General features: G+C 36.6%; 2 protein-coding genes across 4 annotated transcripts; both read left to right on the plus strand.

The window, feature by feature from the left end:
- The first annotated feature begins 1,438 nt into the window (after window positions 1-1,438).
- On the plus strand, window positions 1,439-6,152 carry dnlz (DNL-type zinc finger). The gene is made up of 3 exons (XM_079835497.1): window positions 1,439-1,830; window positions 1,944-2,083; window positions 5,635-6,152. Exons 1-3 carry the CDS (start codon window positions 1,546-1,548, stop codon window positions 5,795-5,797), a joined length of 588 nt encoding a protein of 195 aa, XP_079691623.1. The 5' UTR covers window positions 1,439-1,545; the 3' UTR covers window positions 5,798-6,152.
- On the plus strand, window positions 6,006-14,465 carry uck1 (uridine-cytidine kinase 1). 3 transcript variants are annotated; one of them, XM_079835495.1, is made up of 8 exons: window positions 6,006-6,152; window positions 8,330-8,626; window positions 9,021-9,180; window positions 9,363-9,459; window positions 9,875-10,017; window positions 13,035-13,129; window positions 13,224-13,272; window positions 13,363-14,465. In XM_079835495.1, exons 2-8 carry the CDS (start codon window positions 8,507-8,509, stop codon window positions 13,560-13,562), a joined length of 864 nt encoding a protein of 287 aa, XP_079691621.1. In that variant the 5' UTR covers window positions 6,006-6,152; window positions 8,330-8,506; the 3' UTR covers window positions 13,563-14,465. The 3 variants fall into 3 exon arrangements, with proteins under 3 accessions (XP_079691621.1, XP_079691622.1, XP_079691620.1); XM_079835496.1 differs by having other exon boundaries at window positions 6,008-6,152; window positions 8,465-8,626; XM_079835494.1 differs by having other exon boundaries at window positions 6,012-6,152; window positions 8,536-8,626.
- The last annotated feature ends 3,936 nt before the right edge of the window (window positions 14,466-18,401 follow it).

Here is an 18,401-nt window from a genome sequence, read left to right on the forward strand (position 1 = left end):
CGAAGGAACTGTCGTAAGACACATGCGCGCGGCAAGTCAAGAAAAGTCACAACTGTTGAATAACGGAAATGTGACGTTACTATAACATCATGCGGTTCTCCTCCTCTAATGCTAAAGGGAAGCAGATGTTACAACATCGTCTGCGAGGTGTTTACCACTGTTTACTAGTATGATGAATCGATAATAATAGCATGATAATCATAATTAGTCTACAGTATATTCACTTAAAATATGTGTGAGTGTGTGGTGCGTAGGCTATAAGGCCATTTCACCACCGTTATCATTAGGTTTGTTTATGATGCAGGACTACAACAAATGTTACTTAAAGACTCCTCATGCAGGCTATCAGTGAAACACTTATTCACCACTGTGAGCAAAGTTTGGCATATACAAGCCTCTCCCAACAAGCACGCAAGTCACATTAAAATCAGCCAAGAAAACAGAAATGTTAAAGCCACAACCAGATCATTTCATAACTCGTACAATAACTAAGTCATTTCCTCCTAAGACCCAGGAAAACAAAGTTGTTCATGTTTTTTCATGTTAGAGCATAACTTTTTTTGTTGTTGTTGAAATATTTTACTCATGTTATGATATGTCCTCGTATGTGGACACTTTAAACTATAAAATGGTAGGAAATTACATGTATAGGCAAACACAATGGGATTTTTTTTAACCAAACTTTGTTTAAAGATGATTCTCAACTATGTTATGAAAGATATAACGGAATGATTTGATAAACCATTTTACTTTAGGCGAGTAAACATGCTCATGTTTTCCCATTAATGCAATGTATTCACTGTCTAATTTGAATATTAATGTGTTCTTGGGGCAACATGTAATGACAAAAGAAGTGTAAAATAATGGGAGTAATAGTTGGCAACATTTTCATAATAATATCTAATATTTTATAGGAACATTGATATGTCATTTCTTTCCCTATTCACTCATTGTGTCTCCTAAAATGCTTGATAAACACGATTTAAGTCACGGTGTCCTCTATTGAGGACATATGAAATCAAAGCCGTAAAGTCATATTTTGATTTGAAACCCCATAACATGTCAATTTATGACAATTTGAAAATTAGTCAGATTTAAATGATAACATAATTTCCATAAGAGTGCTAAATTTGATAATTCAGTCATTTTTAAAGACCATGGAATTGTTGTTCTGGTGACACGTGACATGGTGTTAGAGAAGTTCAATAAAAAATATAATGTTCTCGTGCGAGGACAGTGGATAAGAGGACAGGAGGATATTATGTGTATTATACCTATGAAAATGTGATAATTATTTTTGTGCTCTCTGTGGTGATTTTAAAAAATCTTCCAAAACAATTACTTTAATGTATTTCTTAAAAAGTTGAAAACACCATACTTTCCATTTTTAATCTCTAACTGACGTAATCCACATGGTCACTGGTAAATAAACATGATGGGCGGGGCTTCGGTTTGACGTCATCGGCAAGCGACGATGGATTCAACTCTGTTTGAGCAGGTCTGACATTTGAGAGATATCGCGCGTGTGTGTTAAACAACGTTTCGATGATGGGCTCTCGATTATTTTTCTTTTTATTCAGACCGAGAATAGCGAGATCACGTGGTGCGGGAAGTCTGTCTGTGCCCAAAACAAACGGTCGCGCTCGAGGCAAACACGCGGAGGCACAGAAATCAGCCCCAAACACCTCCTTACCCTTCACTAATTCATCAGTGGCGTCCCAGGACGGAGGCAGATTGAGTTTCTGCAGGAGCTTCACAAGCTCTGCGTGCAGGACTGAAGCAGTTGGGCAGGTGCAGTCGACGCACTATCAGCTGGTGTACACCTGCAAAGTAAGAGCTCAGCATATACTACTGTTTATGTGACTCTTCAGCCAGCTAGGGAAACTTTTTACTAGCCTAATTAGATAGCATTTCTCGGTCATTTACTTGTTTTGTCTCGTTAGGTGTGCTCCACTCGCTCCATGAAGAAAATATCCAAGATAGCCTATCACAAGGGTGTTGTCATAGTAACGTGTCCTGGATGCAACAACCACCACGTCATCGCTGATAACCTGAACTGGTTCTCTGACCTGGAGGGGAAAAGGTGTGTATGGGAAAATATCTAGGGAAAAATGTACTTGACTGTGTTCTTTAAAGCAGGGCTTTTCAGCCCCCTGGTTTCACAGACAGGGTTTAAGCCTATAGTCCCAGACTAAAATGCATGTTTGAGCTGTTTGAACTGAGAGCAACTTGTATCCCTTAAAATATGTCAGTGCTAGAGATGCAACAATACAGGTAGTCCACGGTTCAATACATATCTCGGTTTTTAATCACGGTTTTCGGTTGGGTTCTGATGGCTTGTCACATCAGTTTTTTGTTATTCTATTCTTAGGCGACAGGAACAGCAAGAGCTTAAGGAGAAAAAAAGTCTATTTTTTATTGCAATACTCTTTCTTTATTTTACTTAAAAGAATTGAAAAACCTTACTTAAACTTAAAACTTTACTTAAAAAAAAACCCTTGAACACATTCCTAGTGTATAGTATAATATAAAATAAAAGATTTACAGCAGTATTTAAGTATGAAATTTAATGAATAAATGTCCAAATAAAACACTACATAGACTTCACTATAAAATATACATTGATTCTTATTAAAGCTACTGTATTAAAGTTCTTCAGTCAAGAGCAGTGAGGGAATTCACATTAAAGGGATAGTTCACTCAAAAATGAAAATTCTGTCATCGAGAAATGAATACAGGTTTGGAACAATATTAGAGTGAGTAAATAATGACATCATTTTAGAGGTTCACTATAGGCTGCCTGCTGTCAATTTAAGACCTGCGCATCTAATATACAGACACACACCGATTTTACTTTCACTTTAGACGTAACCGACTGTGTTTGACAGTGAGTGTATTTGACAGTATTAGCCCAGTAAGACGACTTCTTAGTCCAGTAATCACGTGTTTGACAGGCTTTTAGTGCGCACGCTCAGAGAAGCGCATGTTAAAACAGTTATGTCGCGTTGTTCAGTATTGGGATGGAGGCAAATAATATAATTTGTAGAAAAATAATTAAATGCAAAACCGGAAAAAAAAATGCAATTCACAAGCGCGTATTGAACCGTGAATGCCGTACCGAACGGTTCAATATTATATTGAGAATTGTGGCATCCCTAGTCAGTGCCATTGTTTTGACTCTAGATGCACACCAGTGATGCGCGGGTCAATGTATAAACAACCCGCACCCGACCGACGTTTTCAACTAACGCGCCCGCAACTCGGACCGCAAAAAAAAAGAAGAAAATATTGTACCCGACCCGCTTCCTGACCCGCATTTTTTAAAAGTAGTAAATGCTCATCGTAGCTAATTGGGCAATTGAGAAAATGTTTCAGGCCCTGGCGTGGTGCGCTCAGAGGTGCAGCAGCGAGAGCAGGAAGTTCTTGAGGCGGCCCATCATTTTCCATTTCAGCTCCAGATGCATATTATTGATGAACGCGATGTTTATGTTTCGACCCGGCTTGAAGAATTCATCAGCCCACATTTGGAAAACATTTGTCAGTGCCATTGTTTTGACTCTAGATGCACACTAGTAATGTTTTTCATTCTTTCTAAGGCACGTATAAAAGCTACTGAAAGGCACAATATGTAATTTTTTGCTGCTAGAGGTCGCTTATTCAAAACAAAGTTGTAGCTTGATGACGCAGAGATTGAGCGGCGCTTTTATTATCCCACAGTCGCCGCTTCCGCTTCTTCCAGTCATGTGTGTGTGGGGTAACGCAGCGCTGTCGATCATATTGGAAACATTTGAGTGTGTTGAAAGTTATAACGCTATTCTGTGCGTTCGCTCGGCGTTTACTATGAGACCCTTGTTCACACTGCAGTAAGTTAGATCGATATTAGGCATGGTAAAAACATGGTACTTGCGGTAAATCAAGAAAACCAGATTTAAACAATAAGACTGACTAGGGCTGTAACAATTTTACAAAAAATCTCGATTAACTGAACATTTTACCTCGATTGCGATTAATGAATGATTATTTTGCTCTTTTTTTTCTTTTTTTGCCCTCATAGTTCACTGATAAGGTTTGTACTGTAAATATTTTCTACTATTAAAGGTGGGATATTTTTTTCTAATGAAAGTGCATTTTGTGATTTTAAAATACTTGAAGGAAATTTCTGTTTGTTGTACATCAGATAAATTAGCATTAGTTTAGTTTTCGGTTAATCATCCAGCTCTAAGACTAACTGTGTTGAGCATAACAATATGTTCATTCATTGAAATGTTACGAAACTCTATGACCTTTGTGGTTATCGTTATATGTGACCTCAAAAAAGCTAAATGGACGTCACAATAGTCGCACTCGTGGTTGTTCGTGTTTAAAAATAAATGCCATTGGAAATGATTGGGAAATAGGCAAAAATATGAAAATACAGAGTATGTTTTGTGTGTACAATCTACAAATCAGCCACAATGCAGAAAAGGTGCACAGCAATGAAGGGACGACACTCTAAAATATCAATATGTGCAAAACAGACAACACAGACACACGTATATGAACTGGTGTGACTGTAACGCAAAGCAAGGTTTTGCAAATGTGTGAAATAAAAATAAAATCAATAATTCAGCCACAACGCAGTAAAAATGGACCGCAAGAAAAAGTTTACACTCGAAAACATCAAAAATACCAAACAGACACACCTACTCACTCAAACACACTCAAACACACACACACACACACACACACACACACACACACACACACACACACACACACACACACACACACACACACACACACACACACACACACACACACCACACTATTATAAACACACAAATGAACTGGTGTGGCTGTAACAATATGGCAAAATTGAGCCAAAAGACTTAAAAACGAATATGCTTTAATCACAGCTTCTGTTACATTTTTATTGAATTTTGATGTTATGTGTAACAAAAGGTCTTTCTCTGTGTTCAGGGTTGACTGGAATAAAATTAATGCAACATAAAAAATAAAATAAAAATCTAAACCTTGACAAAAAAAGTATTTTTTGTGAATGTCTAAAGATATCCAAATTAAAATTAAAACTTAATAAAAATAAGAATTTATGTATAAAACCAACTAGAGAATTTACACCATGGCATTAGATAGGTTTTTATTTTTTTAACTCCCAGCACATGACAGATCTGCCTTCAAAAATGTATTATTTTAACATGAAATACTGCTTTAACAGAAGATTTTATTATTTTCAATGGGGGGGAAATTATCATAATTATTGCATAAATATTAACTAGTACCATTCAATTCTCTAAAATACAAAAATATTATTGAACAAAAATATATTACATTAATTTTACTGAAAATAAAAAAGTATAATTATAATAAATTATAAATTTGGAAAATAAATTATTACATTTTTTATTTATTTTCTACTAAAGTACTGTAACTGTACTGCTAGGTTTATTTATTTAAACTTTTTTTATTTATTTAAATATGTTTTTGGAACTTTTTTTTTAAACAATGTTTTTCTCGAAACTTTCCCACTAGCGTGTGCGTCCTTGTGGACTCCAGGTTGAAGAGCCCTGCTCTAAAGCATTATAACAAAAAATGTATTGTGACGTTGACTTGTGTGTGTTTCTGTATTTGCCATAGAAACATTGAGGAGATCCTGGCTGCTAAAGGAGAATCAGTCCGAAGAGTTCAAGGGAACGAGGCTCTGGAAATCGTTGCAGAGGAATCAATAAAGGAGGTGTCCAGAAATAATCCAGATGAACAGAAACCGCCACATCTGAGCGATGGGTCGGACAAAACATGATGGATGAACATTTACATTGACTGTCTAAAACTACCAGTGCAGGTCTTGTAATTACCAAGAGCTCTTCATTGTATTTTGTATATATATTATATTCTTATTAAAGCACTGAAAATCAACCACCTCATCAGAGTTTATTAAGTGTTTGGCTCCACCTTGTGGTCACTGCAATATTTTCACTCAAATATCCTTTGACATCTTCAAATGACTTGCACTATATCAGCGACCTTCGACTGGTAAACATGAACACAACTAAATCAATACTGGTTTTGCAACAAACAACATTTACGAGCAAAACACAAACTAAGAGGGTTGGACATTCTAAAAATGGACTAAAGCATATTATAAGCAGTGCTGGGTAAGTTAGCCTAATCTAAAAAGTAATTATTTTCTTGCTACTAATCTTTAACAGTGTGATTAGATACTGTACTGATTACTCTCTCTAAAAATGAACGGATTGCTTGTTACTAATTACTTTCTAAATCCCATATCAACCTCAATACAAGGATAGACACAAAACTACACGTTTGATTCTTTCAAATAAACAATACAATTGCATAAATTATTATCTTGAACTGAAAGTGTGTGAAGGGGACATTGAACATTCAATTTTGATGTTAAATCCACTACTGTTTTATATATAATTGTTCTATAGTCTATACTGTGTTTAATGCAATTACATCAGAAGTAACTAATTAAATTACAGAGAGATTATTAAGATTATTTTCCAAGGGAAAAGTAGTTAGATTACTTAATTAATTACACCTAACACTGATTATAAGTATTACATGAAGATACTTTTTCTATAAAATGTACATTTAGTTAAAGGCACAATATGTAAGATTTTTGGATTAAAATATCCTAAAACCACTAGAACAGTGTTATATATTTAGTTGACTTGTGTACTAATCCCAAATGTTTCCAAGAATGTTTAGAAATAAGCAATTTTAACCAGGACATGGACCGTCAATGAGGTCATACCCGCGTTACCCTCGATTTCCAGCTTTATTTGCAATGCATTGCCATTTAGAAACACAAGCCAAACTTGAACTTTGGAATGCAGCGAAATGTGAAACTTTACGCCTGAGCTTGCGTTTCCGGTCTGATGCATTCACATGCGTTTGAATGGAAGTCAATGGCACGAAAAGTGCAGTGTGACCGCCCCTTAACATTATAACATTTTCAACACACTCAAATGTGTCTAATATGATGGCTGCGTCCGAAAACCTAGTCAGCTGACTTGTTGCCTCGCTGCCTTATCAGACGATGGCTTGTAAGGCAGCATTTGTGCATGAAGGCACCTCACGCAACTGATTTCGGACAGACTTTTTAGGCAGTGTAACCGTTTAATGATCTACAGCAAAATAGAGAGAGCTTTGGTGAGAACTAAACACATATTTAACTACTACATTAGTCATTTCTCGGTAGAAATGACATCAGAAGTGGAAAATGTTGGTAAAAAAAATGTACATTTACACACAAACTGACCCGCAAACGCAACTTTCAGATGCCATCTTTTTTTCTAGCTCAACTGTCACAGAGTGGAAAGCACAGGATTGTTTGGATATCAAAGGCAGCCAAGGATACAAATATGCTGCCTTAAAAAAATCAATCAGATGAAGGTCTCTCAGGAGACAGGAAGTTAAGCTAACATTAGATTCGGACATGCCTTCCTGCCTTGAAATGTATCCTCCGAAGGTGGCATTTTCCAGGTTTCGGACGCAGCCGATAAAACAGCGCTGTGTTACCCCACATAAGCATGAACGGAAGAAGCAGAGACTGTAGCATAATAAAAGCTCCGCTGATGTCCAGCCGTTTGCATCTATCTGCGAAAAACTACATATTGTGCCTTTAATGTAAAAAAAAAAATAGCAAGGAATAGTAATAAAATATTTAATAACATAATATATCAAAATAGTCTGTTTTAAAAGAGCCACCATAAACAAATTTCTACTTAATACATCAGAATAAATCGTTTTTAACACGATTTGCAATAAGTAATGACTTTGTTTACAAGTTCGGCGGAGTTTGCGCGCGCAGCGTGACGCAGCAGCAACGTTCAGAAGCGAAACCATATTTAAACAGAAAAAGGCGCTAGAATGGCGTTCAACAGTAAAGCAGGGATGCGGCTATGGTCGGGGCTTAGCGGTCTGCTCTTATTGGTCAGGATCAAATAATAGTTCTACTTTTAAATCCGTGGAATCATTCAATTCAGCATGTAATAAAACATCTCCTTATCTCAACACAAATCAGTAGATTGTTGCCCAGAATGCGCACAAGCGACGACGGGTCACATGACACCTGTTACTTTTCTCAGCGGTAAACCAGGACGGATCAATCACAGTCGTTTGCGGTGACCATACAAGGCTGCATTAAACAACATTATTACACAGACTAATGATGCCGTTTCCACTTTTATGCCAGTAATCAATCTCGGCCGTTTACAAGATGATACTTTCAAAACTATAAACGTCTCCTATAAGACAAAAAACACCATGAGATTTGCATGAGCCTCAATGAGGAAATGTCTTCCAGAGTCGCTGAGCGCCTCGCGGTGGAAGAGAAGTGTTATGTTCTCTAGTCTTAACCAGTCCTGTGATATTGGAGGACTTAATCGGCCGTGGCTGATAGTGAAGCCAGACTGTAACTGACTACAAACCGCCCTGACAGCCTCCAACTGATGACCGATCACATCCAGAACGATTTACTTGAATGAAACGGAGTTTCTCCAACTGTACTAGCATGAACCCAGCCGGACTGCTGTGTGAAACCGAGCGGCCGCGCCACCGTCCTTTCCTGATCGGGGTGAGCGGAGGAACAGCCAGTGGAAAGGTACGAGACACTGTGTGCATGATGGAAACTGATGCACACTGCTGGACTGGACGTTTTAATGCATGCAAACCTGTACATGTTGTCGCTTAGGCTAGTCTCAGTCAGCATGTCTTTCTTTTTTTGCTTTGAATAAATAGTGCATTGCATTTGCATTTTAGTGAAATGCATGAAAGTTAAATCATAATGTATAAAATGCATGCAGCATAGGCAATGCAATGTGAATTTATTTATTTTTTACATAGAAATGAACTATAGCATAGCAATGACAAAAGACCCTTATCTTTAAATCTGGTGTCTAGTGCCTGTAATGATATTTAGGCTGATGCAATTAAACATGAACTAGTCACTAGACTGTCATCCCAGGTCCCATTAACTGCTGTCTTTCTCTTGCTAGTCCACGGTGTGCGCCAAAATCATGGAGCTTTTGGGTCAGAACAAGGTGGATCACCACCAGAGGAAGGTCACTATCGTCAGCCAGGACAGTTTCTACCGGATCCTCACTCCAGAGCAGAAGGCCAAAGCTTTGAAAGGCCAGTACAACTTTGACCATCCAGGTAAAACAAAACTATAAAAATTCACCCATGAATGAAAATGTGGTGGTCATTTACTCACCCTCATGTTGTTTGATTTGTATGTGCTTACAAACATAAAATCAATGGAACAAGGGCAGCAAATTAAGGTTGGAGTGACATGTGGGTCAGTTTTCATTGCACTATTTATGTTTTCTCTCTGTCAGATGCGTTTGATACGGAGTTCATGTGTCAGACGTTGAAGGATATAGTAGAAGGGAAGGTGGTGGAAGTTCCAACATACGACTTTGTCACCCATTCCAGGCAATAACACACACACACACACACACACACACACACACACACACACACACACACACACACACACACACACACACACACACACACACACACACACACACACACACACACACACACACACACACACACACACACACACACACACACACACACACACACACACACACACACACACACACACACACACACACACACACACCCCTAAACCTATGACCATTTATGGTGACATTTTCCCCCATAATGTAGGGTTTACCAGGCCACACACATCATTTCCTGATAATGACACGTCAACCAATGTCACACATGCTGAGACTCTCTCTCTCCCTCTCTCTTCACGTGTACATTGATAGCATGTAATCGTCAGTCTGATAACAGTATTTAATGAGTGTCAATCGTGTGTGTTTGTGTGTGTGTGTAGGCTGCCAGAGAAGATATGTGTGTATCCCGCAGATGTGGTGCTGTTTGAAGGGATTCTGGTGTTCTACACACAGGAAGTCAGAGACATGTTCCACATGAAACTGTTCGTAGACACAGACTCAGATGTACGCCTGTCTCGCAGAGGTAAAGCACACAAGTGTTATTATTTAGAAGTTTATATAATGTAATTAGTGCTGTCAAATCCATTAATCACGATTAATCGCATCTAACATAAAGGTTTGTGTTTATATAATATGTACACACACACACACACACATATTATATATATATATATATATATATATATATATATATATATATATATATATATATATATATATATATATATATATATATATATATATATATTATATATACATACATACATACATACATATATATATATACATATATATATATATATATATATATATATATATATATATATATATATATATATATATATATATATATATATATATATATATATATATTATATATACATACATACATACATACATATATATATATACATATATATATATATATATATATATATATATATATATATATATATATATACACATATATATATATATATATATATATATATATATATATATATATATATATATATATATACACATACATATATATGTGTGTGTGTGCATACAAATAGCGCACACACATTTTTAAACGATTGCCAAATAAACAAAAAATTGGTTACACTTTATTTTACAGTACATGTATTTGGCAGTAATTGCAGTGTAGTTACTCGAGAAACTTCAGGTAATATAATGTAACTACATGGGTTAAAGTCAGGTTCAGGGTTAGTACCTAGTAATAACCCAGTTATTGTAATAACTATAATAAGTATATAGTGTGCACATGCAGCACAGAACTGTAAAATAAAGTGCTAGCAAAAATTTTATTTGAATATATTATTTTTACCTGTTTTGACAGCGATTCTCAAATGATTCCTTTAGTGATTCACTTTTCAAAACCCCGCCTTTACGTGACGCTAATCTGCGGTGATTGGTCCGATGACCCAGTCAGTTGTGATTGGTATAGTCTGTGCAGATATTTTCGGAAACTTAACGACCATCACCATAAATGGTTTTCGGTTTAACCACTTAACTGGATTGAGGGCTCATTCGTCCTCAAGCTTTATTTGTTTAAATTAGCTCAAATGACTGTCAGATGTAAGTAATTACCATGTCAATCTATACATCATTTAAAAGATCTAAGAGTCAAGCTTCCATTTTTTACCTCTGTTTTATTCTCAAAGTCTTATAGTGACAGTAATTTGTTAATATGTGTCAGGAGTTATGAATATGAAAACCGCGTCGGTACCGTTTGATCGTAATATGAGCCTCAGCTGATCTCATTCATAAAAAAACTCCTCTATTCTCCTCACGAAGACTCGCGACAAATCAACATCCCTCAGGGCTTTTAGTTCAAAAGTGTGCAGATGAGGAGACATATTGATATATTCTCATATGTCTGTGTCAAATTTCTAAACAGAGGAGTATTTTTTATTCAATACTTCCTCAAAATGCGCGGATGTAGCCTAATCATGAGCGATTGAGTCTCTTATGTGTTGTTTTCAATTCATACTGGCAGCCGGAGGGCGCTCTGTGCACATGTAGTCCATATATGGTACAGACAGACGAAGAAGAACCATGTGCCATAATAGAAGTCCATAATAAAAGCTTCCTGAGATCGCGAAACATGCAAATAGAGACATTTGACGACTAATAAACACACAATCGCGACGATGTATGGTTTGTCTTCAAGCCACTTAGTCTTCAAATGCTCATCCTTGGGCAGATGAAAAGTTTGCTTTTGAGTCGCTCTTCAGAACACAGCGTCTCGTCGCCATAATGTTTTCTAGTTTTCACTGGCGTCTTGGAGCGCAATAAGTGGGCGTATCGTATTCAAATAACTTGACAAGTTGACGTCATCTAGTCAGAGAAAAAGCTTCGGTCTTCTAACGATTCTTAAAAATGACTCAGAGTCGACTCTTACTTTTGAAAGAAAATAACTATATATACGGTGCACTGTCATATTTCAAACTTTGCAGGATGTTTTTGTTCACTTAGATCTATGTTACACACTACATGAAAGGTAAATTTCAAAATTCCATGATAGGTGCTCTTTAAAATTACTGTTTTGTTATCGTTAAGTTCAGGCTTTGGTGACACATTTTAATCTTGTATTTATGGTTTTGTGCTTATTAATTATAGTTCAGAAATAGTGCATTTTAAGAGTTAAAAAATAAACTGTAAAATTAGATATTAGAATTTAAAATGGGCAAAACTTAATTATTACATCACTTAATAATCACATTTATGACTAAGAAAATTATTATGTACTCTGTTGTTCAGAAATATGCGTTTATTTGATCAAAAATACAGTAAAAACAGTAATATTGTGAAATATTACAGTTTAAAATAACTGTTTTCTATGTGAATATATAGTAAAGTGTAATTTATTCCTGTGATGAAAGCTGAATTTTCAGCATCATTACTCCAGTTTTCAGTGTCACATGATCCTTCAGAAATTATTATAATATGAGGATTTGTGCTCAAGAAACATTTATGATTATTATCAATGTTGAAAACAGTTGTGCTTCATATTATTGTAGAAACCGTGATAGATTTTTTGAAGTAGAAATATTTTGAAGAATTCTAAATTTCTTTACGGTCACTTTTGATCCATTTATTGTGTCCTTACCGTTTAATTTATTTAATAAAAATCCCCAAATCTTGCTGACCACAAACTTTTAAATGTCCATATTTGTTTAATTTATTTGATTAAATTTTCAGACACTGTCTTTAGCTTAGTTGACATTTTTAATTTCAATTTATGTAAATATTGGTAACACTTTATTTTACAGTGTCCTTGTTACATGTGATACTATATTAATAACACATTAATACATTATGCATAATTACATGCAGCTAACCCTAAACCAAACATAACCCTATATAGCAAGTACACATAGGTAATTAATATCACTCAGTACTTAAATGTATAATTACACTGTAACACGGACACCTTAAAATAAAGTGTAACCTAAATATGAAATATGAGAATAATTACCATAGATGTGTACATGTTACCTGTATAACAGCGTCTGTGTGATATTGTGTGTTTAGTTCTGCGTGACATGAAGAGAGGTCGAGATCTGGAACAGATTCTCTCACAGTACACCACGTTTGTTAAACCGGCCTTTGAAGAGTTCTGCCTTCCGGTGAGAAAACACACACACACACACACACACAGAAAAAAAGCTGAAATAACATTCAATAGTTATTTAATGCATTCGTGACATCTCTCCAACTCAGACCAAGAAATATGCAGATGTCATAATACCTCGTGGAGTTGATAACATGGGTAAGTATGAGCCAAAAATATTCATGCCTGTACAAAACTAAGCCTTGCTTTTCAAACCCGTTGCTTCTCTTTTGCCTTTTAAATCTACAGTGGCAATAAACCTGATTGTTCAGCATATTCAGGACATCCTAAACGGTGACCTCTGCAAATGGCAGAGGGGTTCAGTCAACGGACACGGCCATGGGCGGAGTCTAAAGAGGGGCGTGGCCGAACACGGTGAGAACCCTAGCGGCGGCGGGAATCTCGCGGCGAAACGGCCCCTACTGGAGCCCAGCACGCGACCACATTAACACACAAACACGCAGAAGAGAGTCGAACCATCGGAAAACCTGAACGCTTGAATTTTTCTGCATGCTTCCAACACACCATCTCTGTCAGGTTCACTCGTCACCGAGTTTAAGAATGCCTTCTGCTGCTTATCGGAGTCACCTGACCCTCAGTGTGACCGTTGACCTCAAAGCGGAACTGATCTGTATATGTGAACTAGTTAATGTTCTACATTATCTGTCATCATTTACATACGAATCATATCAATCCGTTCTGAAATATTGTGATAACCAGTGCCCGTACCTGTACTGATAATCAGTACCTGTAACAACACAGCGGTACATCAGCAAAAACTGCATTTCACTGCCCGATTCGTCTCATTGGGAAGTATTTTCACTATAAAACATGAGATTTTCAGTCACACGGGCAGAGCGAAAAATAAAAAACTGGTTTCATTACTATTATCAAGAGTATAATGGCATTTTAAACGGTTTCAGTGCTTGATATGGGTGTTTCTTGCCTTATCTAGATCATAAACTGTTTGGTCAGGATAAGACAATATAGATGAAGTAAAATACTTCTAGTGAATTATAGTGATTGTTTAGTATTTAAAATATTAATCTCACTATCACTGATGTTGTGTCTCTTTATTTTGAATGTTCCTCTGTATAATTTATGTTACTGAAATTGGTTCCGAAATGTGAATATTTTAAAACAGTTTTGCATTTATTGTACAAACCTTTTTTTAAATATTAAAGAGAAAATGCTTACGTGACTTCACATTTAGTTATTTTTACATTTATTTTTGTGGGTAACACTTTAGAATAATGGTCTGTCATTTAATGGTTATTTCACCCAAAAATGAAAATTACACTATGATTACTACACCCATGATTTACTCACCCTCAAGTCATCCTATACACTGTAAAAAAAAAAAAAAATTTTTTTTGAGAAAACTTAAAAGTTTAAGGCAACCAGCTGCAGAACATTTTTGAGTTTTCTCAACTTAGTTGTACAAACTTTTTTCATGTTAAATAGTTGAATAAACTTTAAAAGCTGAATTTGTCATACAAAACATAAGTTGGATTTTTAACAGTGTAGGTGTATATTACATTCTTCTGTCAGACGAACACAATCAGAGTTATATTAAAAAAGTCCTGGCTCTTCAAAGCTTTATAATGAAAGTGACTTGTTGGGTCATTTTTGAAGTCCATAAAAGTGCATCTATCCATCATATAACTGCTCCACACGGCTCCGGAGGGTTAATAAAGCCCTTCTGAGGCGAAGTGGCACTTTGTGTAAGAAACATATCCATATTTAAAACTTTTTAGATTAAACATTTAGCTTTAGTCATCTATAATCTGATTTTATTCGTCTGAAAGAAGAATGTCATACACCTAGGATAGCTTGGACATCATGGGCTAATTTTCATTTTTGGGTGAACTATCTCTTTAATAAGTAACTATGCAGGAAGTCATGCAGGACTAATGAGTAGTACTACATTAACACCAGCTAACTAACATAGAAACAAGCTTAACTAATCAGAAGTAATATCGAATTTAGGAGATAGTTCCTTGTTAAGTAATCAATAATTACTGAATGAGATTAGTCATTAATAACTATTAAGTAACTGACAAATTATTTATTATGTGTCTGAGACATAATCAATCATCTATTTTTACTCTGAATAAAATCTTAAAACGCATCACTTGTTACTCAAGTGTTTCCTAGTAACTATGCAGGAACTAGTGACCTTATTATCATCTTCACAATGTCAGAATTTATTCCTGTGATCAAAGCTGAATTTTCAGCATCATTACTAGTCTTCAGTGTCACATGATCCTTCAGAAATCATAATATGAGGATTTGCTGCTCAAGAAACATTTATGATTATTATCAATGTTGAAATAATTTGTGTTGCTTCATGTTTTTGTGTAAACAGTGACATTTTTTTCAGGATTCTTTGTTCAAAAGAACAGCATTTATGTGAAATGGAAATGTTTTGCAACATTATAAATGTATTTACTTTTGTTTGTACAAAAGTAGGCTAATGCATTACAGTAACATATTACTTTTTGCTGTAACAGTAGTGTAAGGCATTACTAAACAATTTTCAGTAATATTTTACTCGGTACATGTTCAGTAACGCTTGCGTTACAACACAACTTTAGCCCGTTTAACACGTTTAACACAAAACAGCAAGACCGCGAGACATTAACGAATGAGAAATGCAAGTAAGTTATAACCTGTTCGTGGGCAGTCAATAGCCGCGTGTGGTGTCCAAGTTTGTAAATAAAGAAGGCTTAAAGGCTGTCGTTTGCTATTTTTGTATTTCAAAAAACCGCACAACAACGAGCGCGTCGAGTAAACACCTCCCCAAACGGACGAGGCGCACGCGCAGCCAGCGGAGCTAAACGAAAGTAAACAAGGCTTAATGAATGAAGATGGCAGAAGAAGAAGACCGTAAGTTACATTCGCGAGATGGACGACTGCGCATTACTTCGAGTTTGTCAGATATAAGGACAAGAAGAACGTAATAGTCAAATGCAACCTTTGTCTAAAACCGAAAGAACTATCGACGTCGCGAAATAGCACTAGCAATAATAATAATAATACAAAAAACATCTCTTGCACTTTGTGCCGGTTTTGTGTTGTGAACCTCTTGCAGGGCTCTCAAGTGTCACGCATTGAGCGTGACAGTCACTCATTTCGGTCTTTTGTCACGCACTCCCGCCACACATTGTATTTCTCACACAGAAAAACTATTCATCATATATTTAATATGCCGTAGCAGCACCCAAAATCTATCTGGCCGCGCCGCTCACTCTTTGGAACCGTTCTTCTTTTTTAGTCGAGCCTGCCACTTATCAGCCAATCAAAAAAAAAGAAAGCAGCTACACAATAGACAATCAGAAAATAGCATTATTGTATCTGGGTAAGATTTAACGCAACAACCAATGAAAAAAAGCATATCCTTGTTCACCCACAGAGAAACCACTGGAGCTCCGAGCATCACTTTGAGCACAGCGTAAAAGTCATGATCTCCTGTTTTGATGTTACTACGAATTCACAACTTGACTGCGGTTAGAGAATGTTTCCCAGATAATCAGCGTCAGTTTTTCATGAGTGTTCATGAGTGTCCAACAGTTTTACAGCCTGTTCACTGACAACACCTGCTCAGGACAAAAGTAGTCTAGGCCTAGTTATTTTTCGTTATCGACATTTTGTCATATTAAACATCTCTCTCTCCAAAAAGGCTTAATCATTTTATTAGCACTAAATAAATTATAGTGTATTGCTCTCTCTCTCTCTCTCTCTCAAAGGGGGGTTTTTGTGAAATGTGGGGACATTCCATAGGCGTAATGGTTTTTATATCCCCTGACACTGCCCCTAAACCTACCCATCACTCTCACACTCTCTCTCTCTCTCTCTCTCTCTCTCTCTCTCTCTCTCTCTCTCTCTCTCTCTCTCTCTCTCTCTCTCTCTCTCACACACACAAGCACACGCACACGCACACACACGTCTGGTGCGCTATCCTTCTGGGGACTCACCATAGGCGTAATGGTTTTTATACTGTACAAACCGTATTTTCTATCCCCTTACACTGCCCCTAAACCTAGCCCTCACAGGAGTCATTCTGCATTTTCATAAAAACTCATTCTGAATGATTTATAAGCTTTTTTGGTCCCCACGGTGACACGAGTCCCCATGAGTCTGTCTACAGTCAGGTTGAAGTCCCCACCAGGCTAGAAAAACATGTACACACGTACACACACACGTACACACACGTACGTACACACACACACGTACGTACACACACACGTACGTACGTACACACACACGTACGTACGTACACACACGTACGTACACACACGTACGTACACACACACGTACGTACACACACACACGCACACACGCACACGCACACGCACGCACGCACACACACACACACACACACACACACACACACACACACACACACACACACACACACACACACACACACACACACACACACACACACACACACACACACACACACACACACACACACACACACACACACACACACACACACACACACACACACACACACACACACACACACACACACACACACACACACACACACACACACACACACACACACACACACACACACACACACCCTGCCCCTAAACCTACCCATCACAGGAAACTGCAGTTTACTTTCTGTGAAAAAAAACCTCATTCTGTGTGATTTATAAGCATTTTGAAAAGTGAGGACATGGGGAACGTCCTCATATTTCACCCTCTTTTTGTAATACCTATGTCATTATATACATTTGTGTCCTGATATTTCACAAAAACATATCCACACAAATGAATCTCATTTTAAAGAAGACACTCAGCAGATTATTGCTGAATTGAAAGCAATTGAAAACATGAAAGTATGAAAAAGTTATGGAAGTTTAAATTTACTGTAAGTGAAAAATACTGTACTAAATATTTATTTTATATAAAATATATATTTTACAAAAATGTTTTACTCTAAAATGACTATAAAATCTAAGCCATATGTCTAACCAAGTTGTGTTCCAAATTTGAAGTTGATATCACAAAAATTGAAGTCCCCATGAGATTTTGTTTAGGCGCTATACCAAAAATAGCCACCGGGTATCATCCACATTCCATTTTTAATGCATTTTCCTGTAAATTTCTGTCCAAACATCGCTTCCATCACAAAACAGTCCCCAAATATCAGTCACCAGACCTTTCCGATGATATGTGTTTTTTAAAGATTAGAAAAGACTTTGATTATAAAGCAGTTAAAATACATTTTGTAATATGAAATATGACACTGCCCACTAGGGGAGGAGCCC

Source organism: Gobio gobio (genome assembly GCF_949357685.1).
Source record: "Gobio gobio genome assembly, chromosome: 14".
NCBI lineage: Eukaryota > Metazoa > Chordata > Actinopteri > Cypriniformes > Gobionidae > Gobio > Gobio gobio.

Bases quoted from the DNA above. Each gene is read 5' to 3' on its own strand.
- dnlz (XM_079835497.1), top strand. From the start codon at position 1,546: ATGATGGGCTCTCGATTATTTTTCTTTTTATTCAGACCGAGAATAGCG. The intron at 1,831-1,943 runs GTAAGAGCTCAG...TTGTCTCGTTAG, and splicing joins AGCTGGTGTACACCTGCAAA to GTGTGCTCCACTCGCTCCAT. The intron at 2,084-5,634 runs GTGTGTATGGGA...TATTTGCCATAG, and splicing joins TCTGACCTGGAGGGGAAAAG to AAACATTGAGGAGATCCTGG.
- uck1 (XM_079835494.1), top strand. From the start codon at position 6,037: ATGAACACAACTAAATCAATACTGGTTTTGCAACAAACAACATTTACG. The intron at 8,627-9,020 runs GTACGAGACACT...TTCTCTTGCTAG, and splicing joins GAGGAACAGCCAGTGGAAAG to TCCACGGTGTGCGCCAAAAT. The intron at 9,460-9,874 runs GCAATAACACAC...GTGTGTGTGTAG, and splicing joins GACTTTGTCACCCATTCCAG to GCTGCCAGAGAAGATATGTG.